General features: G+C 43.7%; 2 protein-coding genes across 3 annotated transcripts in view; both read right to left on the reverse strand.

Moving 5' to 3' along the window:
- The window catches only part of Slc4a4 (solute carrier family 4 member 4), a 321804-nt gene extending 309430 nt beyond the window's left edge, over window positions 1–12374 (reverse strand). Inside the window, exon 1 of one of the 2 annotated variants that reach the window (XM_051198120.1) lies at window positions 12081–12374. The gene's annotated coding sequence lies outside the window, so the exon portion shown is untranslated. The remainder of the gene's footprint in view (window positions 1–12080) is intronic. The other variant, XM_051198119.1, reaches the window with a different exon arrangement.
- Window positions 11809–13103, reverse strand: LOC127232450 (serine/arginine repetitive matrix protein 1-like). The gene is made up of 2 exons (XM_051198591.1): window positions 13044–13103; window positions 11809–12822 (listed from the first exon to the last, which is right to left on the reverse strand). Exons 1-2 carry the CDS (start codon window positions 13101–13103, stop codon window positions 11809–11811), a joined length of 1074 nt encoding a protein of 357 aa, XP_051054548.1.
- Between the last annotated feature and the right edge of the window lie 2400 nt (window positions 13104–15503).

Genomic DNA, 15503 nt, shown 5'->3' on the forward strand with positions numbered 1-15503 from the left:
CACATCGGGAGACAGTGGTGGAGTTAGATTGGAGCACAGGCCCTCTGGCTCCAGAGCCCAAAGTCTTAAACAGCAAAAGAAAGTACTGACAGTGGCAGAGGGTCCGGAAAAATCACAGAGTCTCCACAGCCTGCAGGTACAAGAAGGCTTCAGCAAGAAAGCCATCCCCAGGCCTTCTCTTGCTCCCAGCTTCTACTGGCTCTTCTACATCCCTCCTTTAGTGCCCTCTGCAAGACCTTTGTTGGTTATCACTGTCCATGTGGGAGTCACTTTCCTCTCCAAGATACAACAATCCACACTTTTGTAAATAAATAAATAGATTTTGTTTTTAAGTGTCATAGCTGCCTAATCAGAGATCAAGGCACAAGCACATGAACAAATTGGTTAGTAGCAATCACTCCACACACCTCCACCCTGGACATGCTCTCTGAAATATATAATGAAGATTGAGAGAGGCAAGACAAAAGGGAAAATCATTCAGTGTGTCATTAAGATGGGGGATTTTACCACAATGAACATGGAACATCAAAACTGTTTTACGATACTCTTAGTCTGGACCCTAATTAGGTTAGCTGCAATAGTCAGAAGACTGCACCAAAGCAAATAGTTGACACTTCAACAATGGCAGGTAAATGGTGCTCTTGTTAAATAGAACAGACAGGATCACAATCTCCCAGAGCCAGGCTTCTCAAGATACCACCGCCCGTTCCTTGATCCCTTAGATTATCCATAGCTACAGCCCAGGCTACCGGTGTTTGCTCCATTCGGCTTTTGCTCAAGACACTACACTCCCTACGCTCTTACATCCCTGGACACAACCTGAGAACTGAATCCAGACTTTCTCCATGGGACTAAAAAGTTACACTGACACCTACAATCCAAGCAGAAACCTGCTGGAAGCCCACATGCTCCAGCCTGCTTTTTTCTGCTGTTCTGGCTTTTATATCAAGACCTTATGCTGTTCAAGTGCAAATGTCCATCCATCACCAAAGCTAGAAGCTGCAGCCAAGTGGGAAGATGTGGCACTGGACCTCCCAAGCTCTAGTTTGTGAACACACTATTACATTGCAAAAAGTTGTTCAACACAATGACTCTGTGTGTGTGTGTGTGTGTGTGTGTGTGTGTGTGTGTGTGTACACATTTGTACAGGTGCACACATCCACACATGTGCGTGTAGAGGTCAGAAGTCATCACTGATGCCTTTCTCATCACTCGCCACCATTTAATTTTTGATTCAGGATCTGTTTCTGAGCCTGGAGATCAGCAACAGCTATAGTGGATGACCAATGAGCTCCCAGAATCCTCAGGTCTCCACTCCCCCAACACACACTGGCATCCAGGCTTGTTCTGCCATACCTGCCTTTTTACATGGATGCAGGGATCCAACCTTAAGTCATCATGTTCATGCAGCAAGCACTTACACACTGAACCACCTCCTCAGCCTCTGACAATGGTTTTTAAAGTTTCAGAAAATAAAGTTTACCTCATTGTTTAGGAAAGCAAACAATTTCTGACTGATGGAATTAATCCAAATCAAAAAATAATATGTAATCATTTCAATAGCAGCAAACAGACAGAGTTCAGAGTAATTCCACAAGGTCTATGTGGGCCTTCTGGTCAAGGTAAGAGCTCAGACAAGACATGCCAGAGTAAGGCACCTTTCCCAGAAACTGACATGCGGGGTGAGACCCACCATCTTCCAGATCAAGGTTCAGTGACATCTTACAGTAGCATTAAAGAAGAAAGGAATATTCCACACCACGAGCTGAACTAACTCTGTATAAAGAGAATGGCTCTGGTAACACCCTGCATAAAGGTGACAGTCACCACAAGACTAGACTGACTTATGTCCATCTTCTCTTCCCCACTGTATGAGTATATGCTCCCACAGAGATTTCTCAGGGTTGTCTCCCTTTGGAGAAGCCAGTTTCTCCGCATGATAAGCAGCTCTGGTAAATATCTACTACATAAAAAACTCTGAGCACTTATGATAAGCTTAATTCTCTCTGTTCTACGTGGCACTTCTGGTTCTTCTACTTTCAGACCTGAAGAAAATGTTCACAGCATCATAGATGTAGGTGAAATCTCATCTCAGACCTGAGACATCATTGGTTATGATGATTCTCAATCCTAATGCTGCAACCCTTCAATGCACCACCTCATATTGTGGTGACCCTCAACCATAAAAACTTGTTCTATAAAATTATTTTTGTTGCTACTTCATAACTGTACTTTTGCTACGTCTATGGCTTGTGATGTAAATATATGCAACCCCTGTGAAAGGGTTATTTGACCCCCCCAAAGGGGTCATGACCCACAGGTTGAGACCACCGGGTTATGATCATAAGTATTCATGCGGCTCTGTCAATTTTCATGAAGTCATGATTTGCCCTATATCCCTCCACACCTTTCCAACCATGTCTATCCAGAAATATAAGATGAAATCCTCTAGGAAGTATTCTTTTCTTAATACAAATTTCAATCTTGTATGTGCACAAATATTTTGCCTGCATGTATGTATGTACACCATGTGTGTGCAGTGCCATGGGAGGCCAGAACAGAGCACTGGATCCCCTTAAACTGGAGTTACAGATGGTTTGTGAACCACCATGGAAGTGCTGGGAATTCAACCAGGGTCCTCTGCAAAAGAAGTAGTTCTCCAACCCAATGTGCTAGCATGTCACCTCTTCCAGCTCTTCAAGGGAGTATTCTTGATGACACTTCATGCAGTCAAGGTATGAACACATGGACAAGGAGTATTTGAAAGTCCTCAGAAAGAGATAATTAGACTCAAATATATGTCCAAGTATATTGTTTGGAATATACAAATGAGCCGTAAAACATACTAAGAGTTTACTAGAAATATTTTACATACCAGCAAAAAACCAGCTATAAGCACCTGAATACACCATGCCTTCACATATATTGTAAAGAAAGTTAACACACACCTAACACAGAGATATGATAATATTCTCATAGCCACATTCAAAGATTTTGTAAGAACATCTGGATTTAAAACTCCTAGTTCAATATGCAAAAATATGATCAACATAAAAAAAAGTTTGAATGAAAAAGCACCAAGTTAACATGTCTTTTATGAGTATTAAAACTGTGGGAAGTTGGATAAAGGATATGAATAAAAACTTCCTCCGCTACATTTTTACAGCTTCTTGTTAACCTACAATGATTCCAAAAGAAGCCAGGGCTGGAGAGGAGGCTCAGGGTTTAGGAGTACCAGGTGCATGATGGCGGGGGTTGAAGTTTGGATCCTGGCACCCATGTGACAGTCAAGGTAACCAGCAAATGCCTGTGAGTTCCAAAGGCTCTAAAGACCAGTTCTGTTCTCCACAGTAGCACTCACATGTGTACACACACACACACACACACACACACACACAGAGAGAGAGAGAGAGAGAGAGAGAGAGAGAAGCACGAAAGCACACACACATGCAAATATCTTTTTTAAAATAAAAAATATTTAAAACACTACTAATGCTTCTAATATCAAATAAGTTAGTAAGATTATATACAATACAGAGAACAAATAAAACAGTCACATCAAAATGTGCTATTTTCCAAGGAGCAGTAACAGAAAACAAATAAGTCTAACAAAGTTTTACCCCAAAGTGACTGGTTCCCAAACCTCATTAATAAGAAATTTCACATGAAGCATCCTGAGGGGCATGATCCACAGCTGCTACCTGGGTCTGTCCCTCCAGAAGCCCAATTCAGGGAATCAGACATTTTACATATTTGCTGTAACTGCTAGAGCTAGCCTATACAACCAGGGTGATAGCCTGGAAGACACACTCCCCAGACTAAGGAAGTGCCTGCCCAGAACAGAACAGCATGCTCACCTGTGGGCACATTAAAATGCAGCTCCAAAGAGAAATCAGTCAGAATCAGAATTCACAGCCAAAGTTTTGGCAGGGAAAGAAGTGCTTGAGCTTTGTTTTCTTCTGATGTTTTTGGATGGGTTTTTATTTTATTTCTAAATGCATTTTCAAGGGAAACTGTCTGATTTCATTTATCTAAATCCTTTTGACACATTCCTATCTGCCTTCCCTTTTCCCTGGCAAAGAAGCTCAACCCTGTAACCATGCAAATGTGAGAGCTGTGTGTTTCTGCTTGATCTGTTAATGCTCAGCAATTTCCAGAGGCGATTGTGATCAGTACTTCAACAAGCTCCCTACCATGAGGCCCGACTGCCTGCCAACATAGTGAGTGATCATCTCACATTCCTAAGGACACAGTCTCTGGAGGTCAGAGGAATGAAGGAACAATGTGCCAAGCAGTTCAACGGCTGTCTTGCTGCAGCTGTGGTCATGCACCTCCCAAGATGAGGACCGCCGGAGTGCTGCCATCAACACCCAAAGTTCTGTAAAGCTTGTATTGAAGACATTAGGAGTATTGCATCAAGTCATATATATAGACCACAGATTTCCCTGCTGAAAACACTAGAAATGAATAGATGAATACCCTTTTCTTTTACACCAGTTTAGATCCTAGAGCTGTCATATTTGGATTCTTTAAACAATTATCCTTTGAACTGGACCCAGGTTCATTTCCCAGCACCCACATGATAGCTCACAATGTCTGTAACTCCAGTTCCAGGGGCTCTGTGGCCCTCTTCTGGCTTCAATGGGCACATGCACATACCAAACATGCAGACACACACCTATGCATAATTTAAAATGATAAATTCTAATTAAGAACTACACACACCCTGCCTCAACAAGATGATGGGACAGACTTAGTAGACTTCTTAGAGAAGGCCTCACCCTCTCCAAGGAGCAGGTGGGAGGTGGGGGCGGGGGCGGGGGAAGCAGGAGGAGAGGAGGGAGGAAGAATTGGGATTGACATGTAAAAAAATAACAATAAAAATAAAAGAAACTATACACACATCACTGTCCTTCAAAAAAAAATCCCTAATATCAATCTTTTGAAAATTCCAAGTGCTCAATAGATACGAGGAATGACCTTTATTGTTACCATAAATACAGCAATATCCACATATTTCTGAATTTATCAGCACTGGAAACCAACTAAAACCACCAGTTTAACCTCTCAAAATGGAAGGTAATCTCTCAGAACAGAAGGTAGGTGTTTCTGAGGCACATTAACAAGGCCATGGTCACCCTTTGTATTTATGTCTATTTTCCATTATATTATACCTGTACCAAGTCAGAACTACTATAGCATAAAAGTTCATTTCCAATTTAGTAAGCCCCTCTGGGTCAAGCACACATGATGTATGCCACCTACAATGTAAGCATCCCTATACATGTAGCCTAGCACGAGATCCTGAATGTGTCTCTTGCTTAGTAGAGTACCACAAAACAGTTAACATTTAAGTGATGAGAACAAAGCAACCAAGACTGCTAACAGCTCTACAAAGCAAGTAAATAAATAAACTCCAACAAGAAAGGAAGAAAGAAAAAACTAACAGCCTTTAGGTAATCAGATAGCCATATAAAACCCATCATCCTTGTGTGGCCAGCCTGATTTGCAAAGTGAAGCCTACCACTGATTGAAAGCCCCACATGACCCTCCAAAGGAAACACTCACACAAATTTTAATTCTATGTATGCGAAAATAAAAAATGGCATGCTACTAGACCACCTTCCAGGCAAAAGAAAAAGTCTCAAAGTCAATCCATTAGTTAGCTGAGAAGCAAGAGTCAGAGCTGCTGGTTCACCATGCTGCTGGCAGAGGTGTGCTCTGCACTCGAACTTTATTCCAGGCAGCATATGTGCACAACTCTGTAGCCACACTGAGTGGAGAAGGTTCTTCACAAGCTCCAGCTATCGGCTAATACTCATCCTTGAATATTCAAGTCTGTGTGCAACATGGCTTTGGCACTGGAGACATTTACAGTAGTCTAGATCTAGAAATTTGTTGCCTAGCACTCTAATTACAGAAGCTAAAAATACATAGCGCATAGGCTTTGGGGGAATCACCCATGGAGTGAAAAGCAATACAATCGTTTTTCAAGGGTGCTTTAGGTTTGGCATGTGTTACATGGGACACAGACTTAATACAACCCACACAATGAAATGGGTGATCTCAGATGGTTGGCTGTTAAACACAGCTTCCAACTGAATGTTTAAGAAACCCTGTCCAAAAGTCAGCTTTAGTGATAGGAAGAAAAAAGTCTTAGATACACAGTCTGAGTTACTCAGGGTAAGAACCTAAGAGAGATAATAAAATGTGTTGTTCATTCACTCAGCCAAACATTTATTAATATGCCAGCAACTGCTCTCAGTGCTGGTACAATTGAAGTCAAGAACAAAAAGCACCACAAAACACAATGACGATAATAACTAACATGTGTAAAGTTCTGAACAAGGCCTAATAACGTTCATTTTGTTGGTGCCTGAAAATTCCTCTGTGAATTGAGTTTTACAGTGACTTTGGTAAAGGGGAAAATTGAACCTGACAATTTTTTTTTAATTCCCCCAAATCAAACAATAAGTAAAGTAAGAGATGCAGGTCTTCAACTCCTCTATCTTCTGAATGCAGGTCTCCATCAAACACCGGGCAATGCAACATTACAAGACCTGTGACTGTTTTATTTGAGTTTCTGTCAAGCTCAAGGCAAACTCTATATGCTTTTAGGTGTTGGTTGAAGTTGGATTTTAGGCTTCTTTTGTTTTCTTTTATTTTAAGGACAGGATGTCACAGATTCCTACCAATTGGGACAGTCAAAATCAAATGTTCCTTATTTCTTTACATACTGACTGTATTTAGCAGAGAGAGCTTTGATGACTGAGTTTGCCTGAATATCTATGCTTTGTAAACAAATAAAGTTAACTTCTCAGGTATTAAAACCTTCTTTCCAAGGGATAATGTGTTAAACAGAAACTTTAACAGCAATAATAATAATAACTAAACCAATAGAACACACCTCATAAATATTTGAAAAAGTATACTCAACAATGTAAATTAAATCCATGATGTAATATACTCATATCTACAAACCAGGTAAAATGTATAAAGCACATAAGGCCCGCCATCCATAAAGATGTTTATAGAAGACTTTCATTCAATGCCAGTAGGAAGATGAGTCAGAGTCAGTCTGTATCAACTTTGTGGGGAAATACCATCTACTAAACCAAACCTAACAACTGAACTCAACACACGTTAGTTATCCACATTTTCTAAAAGATATACTCAAGAACACCCACATCAGGACAATTTGTAACAGACAATACTGAAAACAACCCAAGTATCCATCAAGAATGAAATACATAAACGTGTTGTGCCATTCCCCAAAAGTAAAACTCCTTAGGACAATGAGAATAAACAAACTTGCTACCCACAAATCAAGAAGGAATCTCCTAAACATAGCAGTTAGCAAAAGGGGTCAGACGCACAAACACATACCACGTGATTTGCTTGTGGAAAATTGAGTAACAGGTAGAAGTAACCTACAGCCTCAGAAGTGAGACGTTACTGGAGGAGGTAGAAGCTTACAGTGGGGGGAACAGGAGGCTTCTGAGACTGTCATTGGCTTGCATCCTGATGTGGACACTAGCTACATAGATGTATTCACTCAAGTAGATCATTGACTATTTACTGATGTTTTAATGACATTCTTGATGCAGTTGCACCTCAGTAAAAATAGATGAGGCAGTAGGAACGGAAAAGAAAATAAAGGAAAGGAGAAGAGAGGTAGGGGTTGCTCTACATGACACTATCAGGTCCCACGTTCTACCCCTCAGTTCTGTTTGTGGCCTCTTCCTCTTCCTTTACTAAGAGGCTGCCCACTCACTGGGCACAGCGTCTTCTATGTGCCTATCGCTATCAGCCTAACTCTGTCTTCTACTATCTTCTTTACTGTTGGCTGTGATATCAGAGGCCATATGACAATAACTCAAATGTGCTTCACATCTGCAGACTCTAAAGGGATCTCCCAAGTGACAGAGCCCTCTTTAATATCTGTCTCCTCTCTGGCTGCTCAGAGCCTTTCTGGCGAGAGAGCATGCAAGTGGACAGCCATATTCCTAGATCCCATCAATCACTGTGTCTCCAAAGCAAAGCTAGAATTAAGTAATAGTCCAGACCCTTCAAGTTTATTCATTTGAAAATAGTAAAAATCAGGCTATTCATCAGGGAATATAGTTACCAAAGCAAAAAGAGCACCCAGCTTCTATTAATGGCATGGGGAAAAGCTTTCCTATTTATGCCACCCAACAAAAGAACAGCTTTGAACACATTGTAGTCCTTTCTCTTTTTGCATTTCTGGCTGTTTCATTTTAATGCCTCTCAAAAGTATCACAGAAATTATATCTAAAGCTTTTTTTTAATAAAAATTCTAATACAAATTCAACAAAGCAAGAAGTCAAACTCAAGACAGTTGTTGATTACTTAAGTATGACCTTCAAAGTTTTAACTTTATGTAACATACTTCTGTGTCAATTCACACGAAAATAAACTTAGCTCCTAAGACTGAAGCTAAAACTGACACATCCCAAACTGAAAACCTATGGGGACAACACCTCTAGCATTGTTGAATCCAGAATCTCAAAGTTGAGGCAAGTAGACACTGCTCCTGTGGGATTGCGGGGAGACCATGAAGAACTCCAGATTAGCAGAATGAACTTTCATCTGCTTTGTCCTCTTCCTGTGTGACTAAAATAACACTCATTCCCTTCACCATAGTCATTCGATAAGATGTAACAGCATTCTGCAGATACATACATTCCAGCCTCCATCAATAACTTTCCAGGATGGTTTTTGTTTGTTTGTTTGTTTTTTAAGTAAAGTTATCTGTTTTGGTTTTCTAGTCTTCAAAATAAGCACAATAACTTACCCTTATGTCTGCTTGATTCTCAGGGAAGAAGCCCATGTTTGGCTCCCACAAGAACAGATGAAGGTGGTTTCACTATTACTCTTATGACTACTCTTCTGCCATCTTTAATACATCACTTAATTCAGAGGTGATAAAGATAGCATTACTAAGGAAAATGCCACTGTGAGCATCATGTAGAAGCCTGGAAAAAAATTTTTCTCACTTCCTTTCATAGCAGGTAAATAAAGGCACCATAATTTATCCCCTCTTCCTCTTTAGGTGCCTTAATTATTTCACTTCAGGGACCAGTCATTAGGATAGTAGTAAATGTGGCTTGAGATAAAATAAAATGGGCAACCTCTGAATGTGTATGTTCTTGTGTATAAATATGTAGACTAATCATTGCTGTATAAAATATTATGCACATCTATGGCTGGAAAAATAGCCACAGACATGTGTGACGAGTACATGAAATACCTTCAAGTTGGGACACAAATGTTCATTACAAAAATGTACTGATTGTGTAAATGCTGAGAGTTAGGAAAAAATTATTTGTATACAACTTACTCCTGAACTTATATTTAAAAAAAAAAAAACAGTATTTAACCCCTAAAATCTCTATATACAAAAGCAGTAATAACTAGTTTGGTAAAGTCTTATTTGAGTCCTGGATATTTTGTAAGTGGATATTTTGCTAAAGGACTACATTAAAAACAGACTTCCTGGGTCTTAAGTTGTCCTGAAAAAAAAAAACAACATCAGGTCAGATATGTATTCTGCTTAAGGCTCCTTCTGGCTAATCAGTCCTGTATACTGGTTCATTCCATTTTGCAATTAAAAAAAGAGGATACTCGGAAACTTTAATCATCATTAGATTTTTCTGTTCCCCACTTGTACTTTCCCATCCTTCCAGACCTGTCTGTGCACCAAATCCAGACTTGGTCTTTATCCCTACTGTCTAAAAGGAATGCCAAAGGAACAAGCTGATAGAGCGTCTTTGCCATACTTCAGTAGCAGTGACTTCTCCCAGGACTGGCTCCCCTAACAACAGCAGCCCTCATGGACTGCAGCGCCCTCAGAGGCCAGCAGGAAACCTGATTATCTACACTGATTCACCAGCTAACCTGTGTTTCCTTTCCTCCTCTAAGTACTGTGTTTTCCTTTAAGATGTAAGCTATGGCCAGACTATCATGCATGTTATCAGAAGAAGAGATCAGAATCCTCCATCTGAGCTTGCCAGAGCTTGGTAGAAAATGAGATTACTACCAGGGTGTGCTGGGAGATGTCCCAAAGGTTGTGAGCTTTCTAGCATGTTTTTCTCTACTACATTTGCCTGTCTTCCTTTTATACAATATTTCTATAGATCCAATTATCTTCTAATCATTTAGAATAATAGCACTTGGGTACAAACCCTGCAAGCTGTTTTTATGTAGACATATGTCAATAAGTTGAGCACACTTTTGACCACCTGAAAGGCTCACACACTCTGTGTTTTTAAAGCTTCAAACACAGCCCTAAGACAGAAAAATGACACTGCAATTTTCATACTGCAAAACTAATACAAAGGGTTGAGGGCTTCTGCTTTCTCGAATGTATCTAGCGCTACCAAAATATTCCATTTTCTATTCCTCACCCCCATCTTTATAAATGCCCTATGCTCCAAGAATTCATAGTGGTTAAGTTTCACATCCTACCTTTGTAGGAAAGTTTTCTGTCATCTTGCCTACACTCGGATCTAAAGGTAAAACCATTCTATTTTACAGCACAGGAGTTAAATCCTATTTAGATTTAACTTTAAAATGAAAGTAAAAGTTTTTCCTCAGTTATGAAAAGCTTTAGGAAATAGGCATGCTTCCTTCAAATGAAGTAGAAATAACTTCACTTTAAGTACACCAATAACTGGAAAGTATTTAATGCTAATGTGACAGGCACAAGTACTGAGGTTCTTAGAAACATTTTTTAGGAGTTTTTAAGTCGTCCTGTACTGGTCTGGCTTTCAGAGAGAATGTGTTGAGATCACAATGAAAACGAGCGCTAATGAGCAATAGGCATTTCAGTTTAGATACTATTGCAACCCTAAGTCCCCAATAAAGAAAAGGGAAGCCCTGTGCAGTGTGGCACCTCAAGACAGAGCCTTTCCAGGATCTGACACTGTCGGTGTAGTGTAGCCCAGTGTCAGGGAGTTCTGACTAGCAGCGAGCTTGTCTGGCACCAAAGTAAAGGGGGAGAGAGAGAAGTGAGCGGAAAGGAGGACAGAAGCCTGTTTTCAGCTCTTCAGCTCCAGACTGGAAGAACTTGCTGCAGGCAATCACGCTGAGAAGAAGGTGAGGCCTCCGGCAGGGAGGGAAGCAAAACTACACCTTTGCAGGGAACCGACAAGTGCTCTGCCATGCTAGAGCCGGAGCTGAAATACTTCCCTGGCATTTCTCAAGTTGGGGGCTTCCCCCCACCATTTTGGTTCTCGGGGAACTTTCCTCTTTATGGCGCTTGCGGCAGTTAGCCGCTGTCGCTCTTATGAACAGACTGGCAGAGGCTGAGAGAAAAGCACTTAAGAAAGAATCACCTGTCCCTGCCAAGACGCACACGCTGCCCAGTACCTGAGCAAGAGCTCCGCCGTCGCCAAACAGAAATCCCAGTTTAACCTCTGTCTTCCCCCCTTGCAAATAAATGTGTATGCCTCTTGCAGACAATCTGCCTGACTCACCCCCGCCTCCGGTGTGCCAGGGAGAGATGCGAGTGCCTGGTCCTGGAGCGGACAGAGGAGTGGGGACCACAGCCTCGATGGCACTGTTTCCCCCAACCTCCCCAGTTTAAAAATCTGGGGGTGTGTCCCCCCTCAGGCAGGTTCGCAGCCACACTACGCCCACTGGGCTCCAGGGAACACAAGTGTCACTGCTCCCGAGCCTAGCCAGGGCGTCCACTAGCCCCACGGCCGTGGCAACAACGCCCCGCTTACATGCAGGCGGCTATGCAGTAGAGGGAAAACAAAACCACCCAAACTCGTCATCTGAACGCTAAGACGGAATAAAAAGTACTTTTTCCGCAGCAACAGCAGCAACGTCTACACTTCGCGGGCGTCCAGCCCCGGGGATGCCCGGCCCACCACTGACCTCTCTCTCTCCCTCTCCCTCTTTCTCTCTCTGAGTGTCCCTCCCTGTCCGCGCCGAGGCCGTCAGAGCGCCCGGCGGGACCAACCCCGGGGCCCGCGCCCGCCACCCAGTGCCCACCGAGCGGGAGAGGCTTGAGGACGTGGCCGACCCAGCCCGCCACCGCTCTGGCCACTCACCTCCTGGGGTCGGGCTTCCGTCGCTCCTCCAGCTTGACGACTGAGTGTGAGGCTGCAGCGGCCGCCGCCGCCGCCGCCGCTGCCGCTTTCGCCGCCACCTCGGCTGCCGCCGCCGCCACCTAAGCTCTGCCCCGCGCGCCGCCGGGGCTGGAGGCGGGGGACCGCGGGGACCCGGGCGGCGTGGGCTGGGAAGTTGGCGCGGCCGCCGCTCGCAGCGCGCGCGGGGCAGCAGTCGCAACTTTGGCGCCGGGTGGGTGGGTGCGCGCTGCGCCCGGGGAGGCGAGCGAGGGGCAAGGGCAGCCGCGGGAGGGGAGGGTCGGCCCGGCGAGGACGGAGCGGCGACGCGGAGCGGAGGTGCCGGCCTCGGGGAGGGAGCGGCGACAACGGGGCGGCTCCACTCTACTCTGCCTCCCGCAGCTCCCGCGTGTGCGCCCGGCTCGCCGTGTGCCTGCCGAGAACCGACGCTGCAGCCGCCGCCGGGCTCGGGGATGGGTTGGGCGGCCGAAGCGCTACGGCGAGCGCGAGCCCGCGATCCATATTTAAAGCGGCGACTGGCCTCGGCCGGCCCCCTGCCCTGCCCTCGCTCGCACCCGCCCGGCCCCCTCGGCTCCCGGCCGCCGCTCAGCGTCAGTCGCCCGGGCTTCGGCGGCGGGGAGGGGCCTCGGGCCGCGCCGCCCCGCTGGGGGCTCAGCGCGCTGCGGCTGCCTGGGGCTGGAGGGGCGGGCTGGGAGGGGGTGTGGATCTGGCTCCCGACCCCGAGGCCTCACCTCGTCTTGCTCCTCTCAAGCTCAGAGCTGGTTGCTAGGTTCAACTATTCATTCGGCTGGCCTCAGTTCCCCCACTTGGGGAGAATCTGAAGTTGCATGCGTTTCCCAGCCCAGATCATTCTGGATGCTACTTTACAAAACTTGGGGCCTGTTGGTGAAGAAAGTGCTACCAGCCCTCAGTGTTAAGTCACCATACATCTTCATTCATTGGCAAAGAATATCTGGGGACACCGTGGACCTCCACCTTGCCTTTCATTGTGTCACTGGTGGCTTCTGTCTGGAGTTAGGGAAATTCACTTAATCATTCAAAGTGGGTCCTTGAGTTTGCAAAGTGGTCTTTCATATTTACTATGCTGCTGAAGCTAATTAAGTACGCTTTGCCAAGCAAACCACAATATGCACAATATGTCAATAGCCCTGCATTATTGTGATCAGAAGAAGAAAAAAAAAACCTTTAAGGTGTGAGCAGATGCCAACTTAAACACCTTTCATGTTCTGAAGACTACTACAGGGTGTACTACAGTCTTAATGGGCTGTGTGTGTGTGTGTGGTTATGTTCAAACATACCTGTGTTTCCTGCTCATGCATATAATGTGTGGAAGTCACTGCTAAGACTTCCACACAGTCACCCAAACACACGAGGCCAGGAGAAGTCACTTTACACACTGACTCTTGCTTCCAACACTTCCTCCAAGGTAGTTAATAAGATGTCAGAGGTAGAAGGTGAAATAGAGTTAATGGCAGAGGCACTTTTTTTTTTCCTTCAGTATCTGGAACTGGAGATGATCCACAGTGTCTCCTCCAGGGTTGGAGAAGCAAATACAGAGTTTGTGTTTGGAGAAAGCTGGTGTGTGTAAAACCCTTACTCAACACTCAGCAAGCACTGGGAACCACCCCAAGTTGCCTAATGTCTGAAATTAAAATGCACTAGTGTCATGTGTTTGGCTGTTGTCATATCTGGCTTGCTTTCATGTTCACACATTCTACATAACCTACTGTAGCAACAGGCACAATTCAGAAGTGGAGGGGGAACAAAATCTGACCTTTAAATCTCTCCCCTGAGTTACTATGTTTTGTCTCTAGACTAATGTTTAAAGTCACTCCTAAACACACAGCAAGAAGCAGCAACCCAAAGCTCATGAGCAAAAAAGAAATCGCTTTTGTATTAAGAATCTGCCACTGCTGATCAGCAGTCTCCACCACCACCCCCCACACCGTGGATTATGTATTTCAACATAGCTGTCAATTTCTCATTATAGTTATGAACCAGCCATGAATAGTCAGCTTTGGTGACTGTCTGCGAAAGGAAAAGTCCAAGAAACACATTTTCTATGTACTTAGCAGCAAAATATGTCAAAATGCCCTTCATGCAAATTGATAGGTAGCCCCTGGAGGCAGTTTAATATCAAGATTGGCAAGAATTCATCCTGAAAGGGGGTATAGAGCAGGGTAGGGGTGCAAGGAAAGAAAGAGAGTACTGTGGGGTGAAACTTGGTATGTGTCTTAAATTAATGAGAAAAGAATTGGCCTTGGCAGACAGCCCACTAGCCCTGTTATCACTCTCGACTTGGTGTTTGCTGTCCCACAATTAAAAAGGCATGTTCCATTTCCTCTCCTACTGATTACTGTCCAGTAAGTGAGATCCATGCGCTCTCCTTTTGAAAGGTCACGATTAACTTTTTGTTAACTCTGTGTGTGGTCACCTTTGCTTTTGCCATTCTGAGTGAGGACAATAAATACTGAGGACCCTCCCCCAACACACACACACCTGTCTTAAAATATGTGCCTTTGCTTCTCATAAACCAAAGAAAGTTTAATTTGTTCTTTTCACCTTATGGCTCACAAAGTTTGAGGATGAAAGGAACGGACAGCAAAGCTGGATGTGGGAAAACACACCTGTAATCCCAAAGTTTCAGGCCAGCCTGGCCTATATAGTGAGTTCAAGGCCAACCTGAGACATATTGCAGACTAGTGTCAATAACAGCACAATAATGTGGGGAGTGGGCCATGACTGGGCTTCAGCTCAGTAGTAGAATGTCTACATACCAGGAACAAGGTTGGGGTTAAATATCCAGAAGAAAACACAAAGATTGTTCAAATCTTTGAACCTTAACTGGTAATGCTTCATTTGCTTCTTGGCCAATGATCCTCAATGCTTTATAGCCCTCCAAACTTGCCATTTACTAGTTAGTTTATTAGGCAAGTTTCTCATCCATCCATGGTTTTCTAATTAGAAAACAATCCAGAGGAAGCTTTGTTTCAATGACAAGCACCATCTAGTGGCGGCAGATGATGAAGCCTCCTGCTTCAGCAACACAAGCTAGTCAGTGCTGGCCTCACCAATGTGTGGCATAGAGTGAGAGTGTGATGTGGTGATATGTGCTAACATTACACAACTTTCTATTAATCGTGGAATTGACGTAGGGCACAGAGCTGACCTGCACATAGGATTATCACCGTAGAAAGTTCTCACTCTTTGTGTGATTGTGACTAGGTCTCCAAGACTTTTGTATTTAAGTTGATTTCATTATGTAAAATTAAAGTGACATTTGTTACTTACTACTTGTTCACTATAGAGTGGAAACTATAAAGAAATTTTATTAGAATAGTTCCATTATTTTATCAGGACAGAAAGGTGGAAATATTGAATATTTAT

This window comes from Phodopus roborovskii, unplaced genomic scaffold (assembly GCF_943737965.1).
Source record: "Phodopus roborovskii unplaced genomic scaffold, PHOROB, whole genome shotgun sequence".
Lineage (NCBI taxonomy): Eukaryota > Metazoa > Chordata > Mammalia > Rodentia > Cricetidae > Phodopus > Phodopus roborovskii.

What these genes read in the sequence shown, in the direction of transcription:
- LOC127232450 (XM_051198591.1), bottom strand. Translation starts at nt 13,103, where the DNA reads ATGAAAGGCAAGGTGGAGGTCCACGGTGTCCCCAGATATTCTTTGCCA. An exon ending in CTTTGCCAATGAATGAAGAT is followed by an intron (nt 12,823 to 13,043) that starts GTATGGTGACTT and finishes GTCGGGAGCCAG; the next exon opens with ATCCACACCCCCTCCCAGCC.